We start from the raw sequence: 13265 nt of genomic DNA on the forward strand, positions 1-13265 counted from the left end.
ACTCTGCTCACATCCCTCTTCCTTATATAGGATCCAGCACAAGGGGACGGCACCCCCCTTCCTGCTTGGGCTCCCTCCCCCACTCAGCCTCCTCCATGGATTGGTGGAAACTGGCCCCAGCTGTTGCCCAGGCAACCACTTAAGCCAGAGAGCGGCAGCCCCAGGGGCTATTGTGCTGCCTGTGGGCCCCCAAGGGGAACAGATCCGGAGCCCTCCTCCCCCAATCTCCTTACCACCCAGCAGGGCTAGCCGTGCCTCTCCCTGGAAAGTTTCAGGCTCTCTGGAGAATAGGCGAGGGGCTCCAGGACCACTGGCAGCCATTGGCCTGAGGGTCCCCAGTTCCCTCCCCCAACCCCAGGCCTCGGCCCTGGCACAGAGCGCACTTGGCAGCATCGTGGCTGGAGCGCCATGGTGAGCCGGCTGCAAAGGAAGGGCCTGGAAGAGGAGAGGAGAGGCGGCTGAGGCTCCCACCCCTCCCCCACTCCCATTTTGGGGTGGGGCACCTCCTCAGAGAGAAGCTCAGGGATCTCTCAAATAGGGGCCCATGGGCAACTGATGTCAGTTTCATATTCTTTGTTGAAGAAGGTTCCTGGGATGTTGTGGGGAGGGTGATGGGCTGGCAGGAAAGTTCTATGGGGACTGTGACTGTCACCTTCCCCAGGGGCAAGCTGAGCCAGGTGGCAGGGCTGGGCATAGAGCAGATGCACCCTGCCCCATGCACCACTGCATGGGCGACCCCTGCCCAGAGCGGGACTGGCCACCTTCTAGCTCTGCGCTCCAGCCAGCCCAAGGCTGGGCACTGTCTGCCCTGCTATTTCCTGACTTGAATTCTCCTTCCCCAAGTGGCCTCAGGTCTCTGGGTTCACCTCCTTGGAAGGCTTGTTTTACCAGCTTCTGTCTTATTTCCAACTGTAATTTTTCCTTTTCCAGGCCGAGGAAGCATGCCGAGGCAGCATGCCAAGGAGGCATGCTGCAGACCTGGTGTTTCACTCCCACTGTAGGGAAACTGAGGCAGGGAGCTAGGTTGCAGTCTCAGTTGGGTTAGTGCAGAGGAGTGCTCCTCTGAAAACAAAGGCAACAGAGAGAGGAAAGTGAGTCTGGAGCTCAGTGGAAGCGTGTGTGTGTCTGTGTGTGTGTGTGTGTGTGTGTGTGTGTGTGTGTAGGGTAGCATGCTGTGAGTCCTCACCTTTGCAGGGAGCCAGCAGGGTCTGCCCCAGCTCTTCGTGGGAGGGACTCCGTTGAGCTTGGCTAACTGAAGTAGGTGACTCCCAAGGCAGGGCTCTGGGTTGGGGATGAATTGAATCTTCCTCTCCCTGGCTCTCTGGATCCCAGGCGACAGCTCGATGCATTGATTTCTGCCTCTGGCTGGCACAGAGACCCAACAGCTCCACCCCCTCTCTGGAGCCGCAGAGAGAGCAAGAACTGGGTCTGGCACCTGCCTCGTCCGGGTTGGCAGAGTTGGAGCTCTCCAGCCCAGCGGAAACCCCTCCGGCTGCCCTGACTTTCATGCCTGGCTCCCCTCATCCAAATCCACTATCCCTTGCCCACTGGCTGCCCGCCTGCCCTTCCCATGGGCCGTACCATGTCCTGGCTCAACCCAGCAAGTCCGAGTCTCCATGCAGCAGGGCAGCCCTGATCCCTGAGGGCATCCCAGCTTCCAAGCCCAGTGCTTTCTATAGGAATGTTATTGATGGTAAGAGAACCCGCTACTCAGAAAACTGTCATTTGATATTTGTGCCTCTCAACTCCAGCCTCCTTCAGCCTCTGCATCAGTCATTCTTTATTTTGTTTTGCTTTTCTAGAGGCAGAATCTCTCAGTCACCAAGGCTGGAGTGCAGTGACACAATCATAGCTCACTGCAGCCTCAAACTGCTAGGCCCAAGCGATCCTCCTGCCTCAGCCTCCCAAGTAGCTGGGACACAGGCAGTGCCACCACACCCAGCTAATTTTGTATCAGTCATTCTTGAAGGGTAGCCACCTACATTAGAATCTCCCATGCTCCACCTTGGAACCAGAATTTTCAGGGGCAGGGTCTGGCTGGCTGTATTTTCTAAGTACTCCCAGACAATTGTTATATGCACCCCAAGACAAGCACTACCTACTAGAGTTAGATTGGTGGCATTTCAAGTGTGAAGGAAGCTGGGAGGCCCTGGATCATCAAGAAGACCCGGGAGAGTCACCTCTGACTCCCCATCTCTGACAGGTGCCACCTCCCATTATTTCTAATCTCCCTTATCCCTGGCCCTCTTCGAATGATTTAGAAACTAGCTTTCCACATAGAGGCATTCTCTCTTCTCATTTTCTATTTTTTTCTTTTTTTTTTTTTTTTTTTTTTGAGGCGGAGTCTTGCACCGTTGCCCAGGCTGGAGTGCAGTGGCACAATCTTGGCTCACTGCAAGCTCCGCCTCCTGGGTTCATGCCATTCTCCTGCCTCAGCCTCCCGAGTAGCTGGGACTACAGGTGCCCGCCAGCACGCCCAGCTAATTTTTTGTACTTTCAGTAGAGACGGGGTTTCACTGTGTTAGCCAAGATGGTCTCGATCTCCTGACCTCGTGATCCACCCGCCTCGGCCTCCCAAAGTGCTAGGATTACAGGCATGAGCCACCGCGCCTGGCCTCTCACTTTCTTAACAGAGCATTGCTGGAGTGTCTTTGTGTGTGTGTGTGTGTGGGGGGGGTATGCATGTGCACACGTGTGTATGCAGTGCGTGTGTGTGCATGTGCATATTTATATGTGTGTGCGTATTGTGTGTGTACATGCATATGCATGGTATGTGTGCATGCATATTTGTGGATATGTGTGTGGTGTGTGTACATGCACGTGTATGTGTGGGGGAGTGTCCCGGGGTGGGAGAGAGGAAGCTGGATATTTGCCCTGAGCACTTTTTTTTTTCTTTTGAGATGGAGCCTCGCTCTGTCGCCCAGGCTGGAGTGCGGTGGCGCCATCTCAGCTCACTGCAACCTCCACCTTCTGGGTTCAAATAATTCTCCTGCCTTAGCCTCCTGTGTAGCTGGGATTACAGGTATGCACTACTATGCCCAGCTAATTTTTGTATTTTTAGTAGAGACAAGGTTTCATTCACCATGCTGGCCTGGCTGGTCTCGATCTCCTGACCTCAGGTGATCCTCCCGCCTTGGCCTCCCAAAGTGCTGGGATTACAGGCGTGGGCCACAGTGTTTGGCCAAATGTTTGAGAGGAAGGATCCGCAGCACTGCATATATATATATATATACACATATATTGGCCCTGTGGATCTGGGAGCTCCATAATTCCTCGAAGGCAAGTCTGATGAATTCACAAGCCAGCACCATCCCAGAGAGGAGTGTTACTTCCTGCCCCAGATGGGAGTGTTTATAGCCCAAGCCAGTATCTGAGGTCTTATGAACAGGAACCTCAGAGGCAGGATTTATTTTTCGAGTTCTGAGTTCTGCTTGACTTTTCTTTTTTCTGATTTTTTTTGTTGTTATTAGAGATGGGGTCTCACCCTTTCACCCAGACTGGAGTGTGGTGGCACTTTCATAGCTGACTGCAGCCTCAAATTCCTGGGCTCAAGCAATCCTCCAGCCTCATCTTTCCAAGTAGCTGGGACCACAGGTATGAACCACTGCACCTGGCTACTTGACTTTTCTTTCCACAACCCCATGTTGTCTTTTTTTTTTTTTTTTTTTTTTTGAGATAGATTCTCACTCTGTCGCCAGGCTGGAGTACAATGGTGTGATCTCAACTCACTGCAACCTCTGCCTCCCAGGTTCAAGCAATTCTCCTGCCTTTGCCTCTAGAGTAGCTGGGACTACAGGTACCCACTACCACGCCCAGCTAATTGTTGTATTTTTAGTAGAGACGGGGTTTCACCATGTTGGCCAGGATGGTCTCGATCTCCTGACCTCGTGATCTGCCCACCTCGGCCTCCCAAAGTGCTGGGATTACAGGCGTGAGCCACCACGCCTGGCCCATGCTGTCTCTTTGGGGAAGTTTTCCCAATTGTGATAAGTGATCCCTTTGGACAAGGAATCTCTAGTACTGTAAAAGCAATGGAAAACTCTGGCAAGCTTGGGGCCCGATGAGGAGTTGCTGAATCTGCAAAGGGGGTGATCAGACACAGGACTATGATAATACCTCAGAGGGGTGGGCTCCAGACACAGCCTGGCCCTACCTGGCACCCTCCCTTGCCTCTGTAGTGCCTCCTGTCCTGACTTAGGGCTCCCTGAGTCACTGGGCCACTTGGATTGGGGACAGGAAATCATGGGTTTAAGTTCCAGGCCCCATGTACTCAGGGGAGCATATAAAGGTAAATATGAGGCCGGGCGTGGTGGCTCACACCTTTAATTCCAGCACTTTGGGAGGCTGAGGTGGGTGGATCACTTGAGGTCAGGAGTTCAAGCCCAGCCCGGGCAACATGGTGAAACCCCATCTCTACTAAAAATACAAATATTAGCAAGGCATGGCATGGTGGCTGGTGACTGTAATCCCAGCTACTTGGGAGGCTGAGGCAGGAAAATCGCTTGAACCCGGGAAGCAGAGGTTGCAGTGAGCTGAGATTGCACCCCTGTACTCCAGCCTGGGCAACAGAGTGAGACTCTGTCTCAAACAAACAAACAAAAACTTAAATAAGAAGGAATCCTTGGCCAGGTGCGGTGGCTCACATCTCTAATCCCAACAATTTGGGAGGCCGAGGCAGGTGGATTGCATGAGCCCAGGAGCTCGAGACCAGCCTAGGCAACATGGTAAAACACCGTCTCTACAAAAAATACAAAAATTAGCTGGGTGTGGTGGTGCATGCCTATAATCCCAGCTACTCGGGAGGCTGAGAAGGGAGGATCACTTGAGCCTGGGAGTTCGAGGCCTCAGTGAACTATGATCACACCACTGTACCACAGCCTGGGTGACAGAGTGAGACCCTGTCTTGAGGGGTGGGGAGGCAGAAGAAAAAAAAAAGAGAGAGAGAGAGACCCTGGTGCGCAGGCCTGGTATCTCTGGCTGGACTGATCAGGGCTGAAGACTTCAGAGACCAAAAAGGTGAAGGTGTGGCCAGGCACAGTGGCTCACGCCTGTGATCCCAGCACTTTGGGAGGCCCAGGTGGGCATATCACCTGAGGTCAGGAGCTCGGGACCAGCCTGGCTAACATGATGAAACCCCGTCTCTACTAAAAATACAAAAATTAGCCAGGCGTGGTGGCAGCACCTATAATCCCAGCTACTTGGGAGGCTGAGGCAGGAGAATCACTGGAACCCAGGAGGCAGAGGTTGCAGTGAGCTGAGATAGCGCCATTGCACTCCAGCCTGGGTGACAGAGCGAGACTCCTCAAAAAAAAAGAAAAAAAAAGTCAAGATGTGCGGCTGGGTCTTCATGACATCTTTTACCTTGCCCAGGCTGGCTCAGAGGTGTCTGCCTTAGTGGATAGGATCCCTTCCACCGTGGGCTAGCAGCCTTCCTTGGTCACTGACACACACCATGTAGGAAAGAATTGCCACCACCAAGAAGGGGCCTCTCACCTCTGCACAGGCTGTGTGCTGGCTGATGACGTGGCTGCCCTGTGGCTGCCCTGTCCTGTCTGCTGCTGCCACTGAGCTGAACATCTCCCGGCTCCATCTCTTGAACCATGGATCCCAGCGTTGTTAGCAATGAGTATTATGATGTTGCCCATGGATGCAAAAGATCCAGTGGGTCCCCACTTCCCTGCAGGACATCCCTGCTGTCCTGGGTGCAGAAGCATATACTGAGGAAGACAAACCAATGGTGTCCCATGCACAGAAAAGCCAGCATTCTTGTCTCAGTCATTCCAGGTGGTTGAGGTCTCCACAGGTCACACGGGGAAGCTGAGACCTCCGAATAAGACCATCCAAGGACTCCAGCAGTTTCTGCCAGGTGAATCCAGCTGCCTCCCAGAACAGGCCTTCTATGGGGTGGGATTCTAAGTTGCTGGAAGGACGTGCATGGGGCATCATTTTAGCAAACTTAGTCCCCCTCCTCCATCTCTCCCTCTCCTCGCTCTGAATCCAGAGAGCTCTAGTTTTCTGTGTAGCCTGTGTGACAGCCTTGGTTGAAACCACTGTGTTCTGTCTGAAGAATATTTAAGGTTTCCAATCAAGTGTACATCCCTCAAAGAAACAAAGTGGGCTTGTCATGGTGATTCACACCTGTAATCCCAGCTCTTTGAGAGGCCAGGGCAGAAAGACCACTCGAAGCCTGGAGTTCCAGACCAGCCTCGGCAACACAGCGAGACCCCAAACTCTCTCTGTATCTATACATAAAATTTAAAAAACAAAGTGTAGGGACAGGGTAAGCACTCGGTAAATGTTGGCAGAGACCCTCCTTGCCCCTCACCCATGGCAGCTCCTTGAAGAGAGGGTCTGCCTCTTCTCACCCCTAGCCTTCTGCCGAAAGGAGGTGGTGGCCTGGGGCGTCATCTGTGCTACTTGCACTTTCTGGGGCTGGGGTCCCAGCACTCCACCAGAGGACCTGTCCTGAGCGGGCAGCTCCGTCTCCAGTCCCACTGTGCCACCCAGGGTGCCTGGCCAAACCATGGGACTTTCAGGCTTGCAGGGTCAGGATGTGGCCACCAGGGGGCAGCAGGGCCTGCGCTGTGAGTATCCGAGGGGGTGTTGGGATGGGGAGTTCCAGGCTCTGATGTGAGATCTAATTCCCAGAGCTGGGAAGCTCCCTATATTTCCTGCCATATTTTCTGCTGCATTCCCAGAGGACAGGCCGTGGGAGGTGATTCCAGGGGGGCCTGAGCTCTCCTCCCGAGGCCGTCCACGGGGCATCCATGTCCCGGGTGCCTGCTTGTGGACTGCTCTGGTCACTCTTCCTCTAGGGCAGGGGAGCCAGAGCTACAGATTCTGGCCTCTTCTGAGTGCTCACCAGCAACGGCTGGTGTTTATTTGCCAGGGATTGATATTCTTGAGGGATGGTCCATTTCACCAGGGCCAGGAAAACAACAGCTTGCAGGACTGTGGTTTCCCAGCACCGGCTGCTCCCAGAGGATGCCCCACCCTGTGCACGGCTGCCTGCCATCCTGCCCCTGGGGGTAGCCTCCACCTCCCCCACCATGGCCACTGCAGGACCGACCCTGTACACCTGGTCCCCTGGGCCTCTTGGGATCATAGCCCTGTCCGTGGCAGCCTCACCACTCCTACCGGCACAACTCCCCCAACTCCTCACAGAGGTGCCCTACTCTCTTCCCTCTCAGTCTGGATGCTCATAGAGTCAGCACCCTGAGTCCTTCTGCCTGTCCCCAAAGTCCTCAGCCCCAGGTTTGACCCCAGGCCAGCTCACAGAGTACCCCGGGGCAGGAGGCAGCCCCCCAGAACCTCTATCCTGCCATCCCGCCTCTTCTCCTCACTTCCTGCTCCCCCAGTCATAGACACACCTGTGAACCCCGTGCCACCCTCAGCTTGTCTCTCCTGAAGCTGAAGCCCCTGCCCAGCCCGACCCCTTCCCCTGCCTGTGTGCCTTAGAGGACCCTGGTTTGCTCCACCAGCATCTACTCTAGCTCTTTCCCCGGTGCCTCCGCCCACCGATTCCTTCCTCCTCCTTCCCCCGCCCCGCCCCCTGCACTAACAGGCTCAGTGTTTCCGGAAGGATCCTGGGGCAAACAACCACTTGGAGAGCCAAGGAGTGAAAGGTACAGCTGGCGATGCTGACAGGGAGCTGCGGGGACCCTCAGGAAAAGCCACAGGTGACCCAGGACTCGGGGCCCCAGAGCATGGGGCTTGAGGGACAAGAGACAGGTAAGGCATCTTGAAGTGGGGTATGCTGGGGGCAATAAGGTGGAAAGGCAGGAGGGAACAGGAGGCAGGTTAGGGACCTAGAGGATGGAGTAGGGGCCGAAGCTGAGAGTGAGTGAGCAGTGAGCCCCCGGCCTCAGCAGGAAATGAAAAGCTGGAGTTCAACCTGAAAGAGAAGCGCAGTGTGGCTTCAGGGGACCAGGGGCCAGAGTGGACGGTGCTTATCCTAGACCAGCCACCTTACCCCTGTGGACTCAGTTTCCCCATCTGTGGACTTGGGCCATTCCAGCTTTAGTGGTGCTCACCTCTGAAGAGGGTCTCTTTAGTTTAGAAAAAAGGGGGCTCTACCAACAGCCTCTCCTTAGAGGGGGACAGCTGTTGAGTGGAGCTGTGCAGACCTGGGGCCTCTGCTGTGGACCTCCTAGAGAGGTCCCTGTGTGTGGCTGGGGTCACCTGGGCCGGAATCGCCCAGGTTGCTGATTACAAGCACGGCTGCTGCAACCCCGCTTCAGACCCTCTGGTCTGGAGGAGGCTCAGGAGCCTGCACCTCGACAAGTGCCCCCGTGATCCTGTCTCAGAGCCCCTGCTAGGCCGGGTGAGGACCCATGGGGAGGACCCATGGGGAGCAATGGTCTCTATGGCAGCAGGCCGTGCTGCCAGGGACTTCCCATCAGTGGGGCAGCCAGGCCACTGAGGGAGTGGGGTGAGATGGGGTGGGGGTGAGGGTGGTCTTGGCAAGAATTCTCACAGCAACAGACAGTGCACTCAGCTGGGTCTGACTAGAGGGTCTGCACAGAGCAGGGTGACTAGAAAGACCCCAGGTCAGGGCGGGGCTGCGCCCAGCCAGGTTAGAAATAGACCAGAGGCTCTGACTCTGCCCGTCCGCACCTTCTAGCTGGCCAGCCACGAGTGACCCTGCTGCCCACACCCAACATCAGTGGGCTGAGCCAGGATTTTGAAAGCCACTGGCCAGAGATCGCAGAGAGGTCCCCGTGTGTGGCTGGCGTCATCCCTGTCATCTACTACAGTGTCCTGCTGGGCCTGGGGCTGCCTGGTGAGTGGGGAGCTGGGGTCTGGGGACTTGGGCTTGGCCAGAAATGGGGATCCTCCTTCAATGGGTGCCAGTCCTCTGTGTTTGACCCTGAGGCCCTGGATCATAGACCCCTGGTCTTTCCTTGCCATTGTCAGGGGTGTTCTGGGTCACTGGAGGGGAATAAAATTAAGGGGCTAGGACTGGGGGTGCTCACAGCTAAACCCAAGTTTTCCCCAGCAGTGAGCACTCTCTTAGGATAACAAAATTCACACAGGAACTGGCTCAGCTCAGTACAAAGCTCCCCGTGCTGCCCATGCCTTCAGAGAGCAGAGCTTGGGGCAGAGGTGGGTGTGTGGATATAGGAAGGACGGGTGGTCTCGGCCCTGGGGATTTCCCCAAGTCTGGTAGCTAAACCCATGCCTGTGTCCAGGGACGCCTCCATTCTGGAGGACACAGAAAACCTAAAAAGGACTTGGAGGACAATGCCACAGGACAGGTAGCTTTTTTTTTTTTTTTTTTTTTTGAGATGGAGTCTCGCTCTGTCACCCAGGCTGGAGTGCAGTGGCATAATCTCGGCTCATTGCAGCCTCCACTTCCCAGGTTCAAGCAATTCTCCTGCCTCAGCCTCCCAAGTAGCTGGGATTACAGGCATGCACCACCATGCCTGGCTAATTTTTATATATATTTTTTTTAACAGAGGTGGGGTTTCTCCATGTTGGTCAGGCTGGTCTTGAACTCCTGACCTCAGGTGATCTGCTCACCTTGGCCTCCCAAAGTGCTGGATTACAGGCGTGAGCCACCACATCTGGCCAGGACAGGTGGCTTATGAGGACACCCTGCCATGTGCACTTACCTGTGTGTAACCACGGTACAGTCAGTGGCCTGCAGTGGATGGACAGGGCAGAGCTGGCCTGGGTTGCCTTCTGGGCAAAGTGGGGTTTCAGAAGGATCTGGAAGGAGAAAAAAGAGAAGCCAGCGCAGCCTCTGCACATGCAGATGGGGAGGGGTGTTGGCGACACCTTGGAAAGCAGAGTCTGAGCTCTCTTCTGATGCCTCTCCCCTCCCTCACCTCGGCTGCCATCAGTCAGCCTCCTGACTGCAGTGGCCCTGGCGCGCCTTGCCACCAGGACCAGGAGGCCCTCCTACCACTACCTTCTGGCGCTCACGGCCTCGGATATCATCATCCAGGTGGTCATCGTGTTCGCGGGCTTCCTCCTGCAGGGAGCTGTGCTGGCCCGCCAGGTGCCCCAGGCTGTGGTGCGCATGGCCAACATCCTGGAGTTTGCTGCCAACCACGCCTCAGTCTGGATCGCCATCCTGCTCACGGTTGACCGCTACACTGCCCTGTGCCACCCCCTGCACCATCGGGCCGCCTCATCCCCAGGCCGGACCCGCCGGGCCATTGCTGCTGTCCTGAGTGCTGCCCTGTTGACCGGCATCCCCTTCTACTGGTGGCTGGACGTGTGGAGAGACGCCGACTCACCCAGCACGCTGGACGAGGTCCTCAAGTGGGCTCACTGTCTCTCTGTCTATTTCATCCCTTGTGGCGTGTTCCTGGTCACCAACTCGGCCATCATCCACCGGCTACGGAGGAGGGGCCGGAGTGGGCTGCAGCCCCGGGTGGGCAAGAGCACAGCCATCCTCCTGGGCATCACCACACTGTTCACCCTCCTGTGGGCGCCCCGGGTCTTCGTCATGCTCTACCACATGTACGTGGCCCCTGTCCACCGGGACTGGAGGGTCCACCTTGCCTTGGATGTGGCCAACATGGTAGCCATGCTCCACACGGCAGCCAACTTCAGCCTCTACTGCTTTGTCAGCAAGACTTTCCGGGCCACTGTCCGACAGGTCATCCACGATGCCTACCTGCCCTGTACTTTGGCATCACAGCCAGAGGGCATGGCGGCGAAGCCTGTGATGGAGCCTCCGGGACTCCCCAAAGGGGCAGAAGTGTAGAGGAGGGGGCCCAGCTGGGGAGCTCAGGGTGGCTCATGGCCACATGTACTGGGGCCTTTGAGGTTGTGCCCAAAAAACGTTTATCGACAGCTTGCTTTCCTTGGGTGGGGGTGGAGGCTCCTCCTTTGGGTGTGGCTCCCAGGTAGAGAGGAGGACAACTTAGCCAACTCTTACGTTTGCTTCGCCAGCAATCCCTATTTCCTGGGAAGATGAAAGGGCACTGCCAGGCACAGGCTAATAACATCAGTGCTGTGGGCATTCCTTTGCAGGGGGCATTTTGCCTGGCTCATCATGAACGCCAGATTAATGTTGGTTGAATGGATAGAAAAATGGACAGATGGAGGCCGGGTGCGGTGGCTCACATCTGTAATCCCAGCACTTTGGGAGGCCGAGGCAGGCGGATCACGAGGTCAGGAGATCAAGACCATGGTGAAACCCTGTCTCTACTAAAAATACAGAAAATTAGCTGGGCGCAGTAGCAGGTGCCTGTAGTCCCAGCTACTCGGGAGGCTGAGGCAGGAGAATGGCATGAACTCGGAAGGCGGAGCTTGCAGTGAGCTGAGATCCCACCACTGCCCTCCAGCCTGGGCCACAGAGTGAGACTCCATCTCAAAAAAAAAAAAAAAAAAAAAAAAAAAAAAAAAGGACAGATGGATGGATGGATTGATGGATGGATGTGAATTGTCTCCAGTCCACCCCCCTTACCTGGTGCCTGCCTCTCATTCCCTGAATGGATCACCTGTCCAGCTCCTAGTGACAATGCCAGAGTTTGAAAAGGAAGATATCTTCAGGACTTAAGGCATTTCTTAGGCTGGAGGAAACAAAGAAATTGAGCTGAGCAATGGGAGGGGGCTGCTTGGGGGATAAAAGCCCCCAGGGCCAGCCAGAAAGGGGTGATCTTAAATCAGATGTGAGGAGCCCAGGCCCGTGTCTGTCCAGCCACAGGAGACACAGCCCCTTAGGTCTCAAACACCCTGGTTGGATTCCACATTACTCCCTGCCCTAAGCCAGTACAGGTTCATGGGCCCAGAACCAGCACTGGGGCTATAGTGTTTGTTGTTGCCAATGAGGAGAAAGAAAATGGTCTCTTAACCCAGGATACTAGGAGAACAGGAAAGGAGGACCTAGCTGGAGATGACCCTGAGCTTCTGCTGAGCCCCCTGAGCCCACGCCCCTTGGGGAAAGGTCTTTTCCTCCACCACCGGGAGGCGGGAGTTGGCAGAGTCCATCAGAGTCATGAGGAGCTCTGCTCCACACCCTCAGCCACTCCAGGGAGCCTCTCCAGGGCCCCTCTCTCCTCTCAGCACCACCATCCCGGAGAGGCAGCTGGGAGAGATTAGCAGATGGAACTCCCACCTGCTCCAGGCTATGGGTAAACACATTAGCAGCTGCGCTAGGACCACTTTCTGCTTCCTGGTCAGGCTGAGCTGACCTTCGTCCTGAATGGGAGGTTAGACCTGCACCCACCCTCTTAGTGGGATGACATCAGTCAAAGAGCTGTTTGTGCACCCAGGACACAGTCAATGCAGAATCAATGCTTGACTTTCCACTTTGCCTCTCTGCTTCTCCCCAGAGCAGGGATGTCCAGACAGGGAGGTTCAGCTAAACCAGAAAGAGGATAACCTGGGTCTCCAATGCATTAACCATGATTCTCAACTCCAAAAAACTCTGCAAACCAAAACATGTTTCCAAAATGTGCCACAAACACATTCAGCAGCACAACATGACCTGATGTGAGGTGATTTCTGGTCCTGACGTTGTCCTGTGATTGTGAGTCCTGCCAGCCCCACCCGGGACTGTTAGTGGAGTGATCATGCACTGCTGTCCACACCCCACAGAATCGTGATCGAACACGCAACACTAGATCCACACAGCACCTTCCTCTGCTCTGACGTATTCTGAATTCCAAGACATGTGGTGCCAAGTTCAGAGAAAGGATTGAGGACCTGTAAGCCCAACACTTCTGCTCCAGGGTGGTCCACACTGACCCTGAGCAGGTGTTAAGGATGGAGGACCCCTGCACCCACCCACACCTCCATGTGCACACACAGATGTGTCCCCAGGCAGGGTTGATGCACCTGTGCTTTTCTTTGCTTAAGGAGGAGGGGGATGCAAATGCAGGTACCCGGGGAGGGAGAAGGTCCACTGGAGGACCAGATAATGTCGGCCCCAGCCCAGCCTAAGCCTGCCCTACAGAAGCGGGCACGGGAAGAAACCACAAAGTTCCATGGATGAAGAACTAAATGGAACAACCTGCAGAGAGAACCCAGTATCAGGGAAGAGCATCTGTGTCTCCATGGATGGCAACAGCAGCTGGGTCTAGGCCAGAGGCAGGATGCCTTCCTCAGCTGGCTGGGGGCTGTCTTCCAGGAGGCCAGCTGCAAGATTAGCTCAACTGCCTCTGAGCACCAGTGAAACCAGGAACTTCCAAAAACTGTTGGGGAGGCTCTTTCAAGACATGGTTTTGTTTGGTTTGGTTTGGTTTGGTTTTGTTGACATGGAGTCTCGCTCTGTCACCCAGTCGCTCAGGCTGGAGTGCAGTGGTGTG

The 13265-nt window shown here is 55.4% G+C and overlaps 1 protein-coding gene across 1 annotated transcript; it reads left to right on the top strand.

Moving 5' to 3' along the window:
- Window positions 1-5622: 5622 nt before the first annotated feature.
- On the top strand, window positions 5623-10717 carry GPR142 (G protein-coupled receptor 142). Its single transcript, XM_054458340.1, has 4 exons — window positions 5623-5866; window positions 7565-7731; window positions 8624-8782; window positions 9846-10717. The coding sequence occupies exons 2-4, from the start codon at window positions 7638-7640 to the stop codon at window positions 10715-10717; spliced, it is 1125 nt and encodes a 374-aa protein (XP_054314315.1). The 5' UTR covers window positions 5623-5866; window positions 7565-7637.
- The last annotated feature ends 2548 nt before the right edge of the window (window positions 10718-13265 follow it).

Source organism: Pongo pygmaeus, chromosome 19, assembly GCF_028885625.2.
Source record: "Pongo pygmaeus isolate AG05252 chromosome 19, NHGRI_mPonPyg2-v2.0_pri, whole genome shotgun sequence".
NCBI lineage: Eukaryota > Metazoa > Chordata > Mammalia > Primates > Hominidae > Pongo > Pongo pygmaeus.

What these genes read in the sequence shown, in the direction of transcription:
- GPR142 (XM_054458340.1), top strand. Translation starts at nt 7,638, where the DNA reads ATGCTGACAGGGAGCTGCGGGGACCCTCAGGAAAAGCCACAGGTGACC. An exon ending in GCTTGAGGGACAAGAGACAG is followed by an intron (nt 7,732 to 8,623) that starts GTAAGGCATCTT and finishes CGCACCTTCTAG; the next exon opens with CTGGCCAGCCACGAGTGACC. An exon ending in GCTGGGCCTGGGGCTGCCTG is followed by an intron (nt 8,783 to 9,845) that starts GTGAGTGGGGAG and finishes GGCTGCCATCAG; the next exon opens with TCAGCCTCCTGACTGCAGTG.